Source organism: Larimichthys crocea, unplaced genomic scaffold, assembly GCF_000972845.2.
Source record: "Larimichthys crocea isolate SSNF unplaced genomic scaffold, L_crocea_2.0 scaffold41478, whole genome shotgun sequence".
In the NCBI taxonomy this organism is placed as follows: domain Eukaryota; kingdom Metazoa; phylum Chordata; class Actinopteri; family Sciaenidae; genus Larimichthys; species Larimichthys crocea.
Window position 1 is genome coordinate 1 of NW_020855403.1, and position 898 is coordinate 898.

An 898-nucleotide genomic window follows, 5' to 3' on the forward strand; every position below is an offset into this window, starting at 1 on the left:
ACTGAAACTCCAGCGATGATCTCTGCCAATTAAAACAATGTCAGTATTTACTGACTTCATCAATTAAAGTCCTGCTTGACTGGCAGCAGTGGTACACAATATAAATGACTTAAGATGAATAACTGTCGGAAGTATGAATATGACCACATGACCTTCCACTGTCAGTACACTCACCCATTGTTGTTCTTGTGGTGGGTATGGACGCCTGTTAGGAAGTTGTCTCCAGGGATGTGCCAGATAAAGTCTTCATCCCAGTAGTTCACCATTGGGGTGTCCCGGCATTCAAATGTGGTAAAATTTGGAGCAGAGCAGCATCTGAAATTCCATCTGAAACAAGATCACATCAAGCAAACCATTATACAAAAACACTGAAAGTTTAACATGTCAATAAGTACCATGATATGACTTTTTGAATTTACCACACACGTCAAGTATGGATATGTATTTGAAAATAAACTCAACATCATGTGAGTTGAAATGAAGTGTAACTCTGCTTATATAATATTTATATTCACATTCATGCATTCATTTACAATACAGTATTTTTATGCAGTATTTTAACAAGCTACCAACTTTCTGCCTCCATGTTGGATGCTGAAGTCACTGAAGATACCAGTAATCACATGATTGGCCGGGCAGTTGAAGTTGAGTTCTGTCTCATATAAGTTGTGGAAACCCGTCCAGGAGCAATCTTCGGTTGTCTCGAAAGCCTTGCATTCAATCTTCCATTGGCGATCGTTGTAAGTGGGACTGTGGGAGCTTTGACATGAATCAAATAAGATTCAACAGGAGGATCAGAAGAACCAGAGAAACATACAGTATAAAGGCATGATCATCAATAATTAAAAGGTAAACATGTACAAGTTGTACATATGATTTCATCTTCATGTGTAACTTA

General features: G+C 38.1%; 1 protein-coding gene across 1 annotated transcript; it reads right to left on the bottom strand.

Annotated features, from left to right (window-relative positions):
- Positions 1-174: 174 nt before the first annotated feature.
- LOC113745076 (dermatopontin-like) lies at positions 175-759 on the bottom strand (the record flags this gene model as incomplete). The annotated part of the gene is made up of 2 exons (XM_027276522.1): positions 175-327; positions 574-759. Coding segments are annotated over 2 exons (339 nt in total), but the record flags the coding sequence as incomplete, so codon positions are not given.
- Between the last annotated feature and the right edge of the window lie 139 nt (positions 760-898).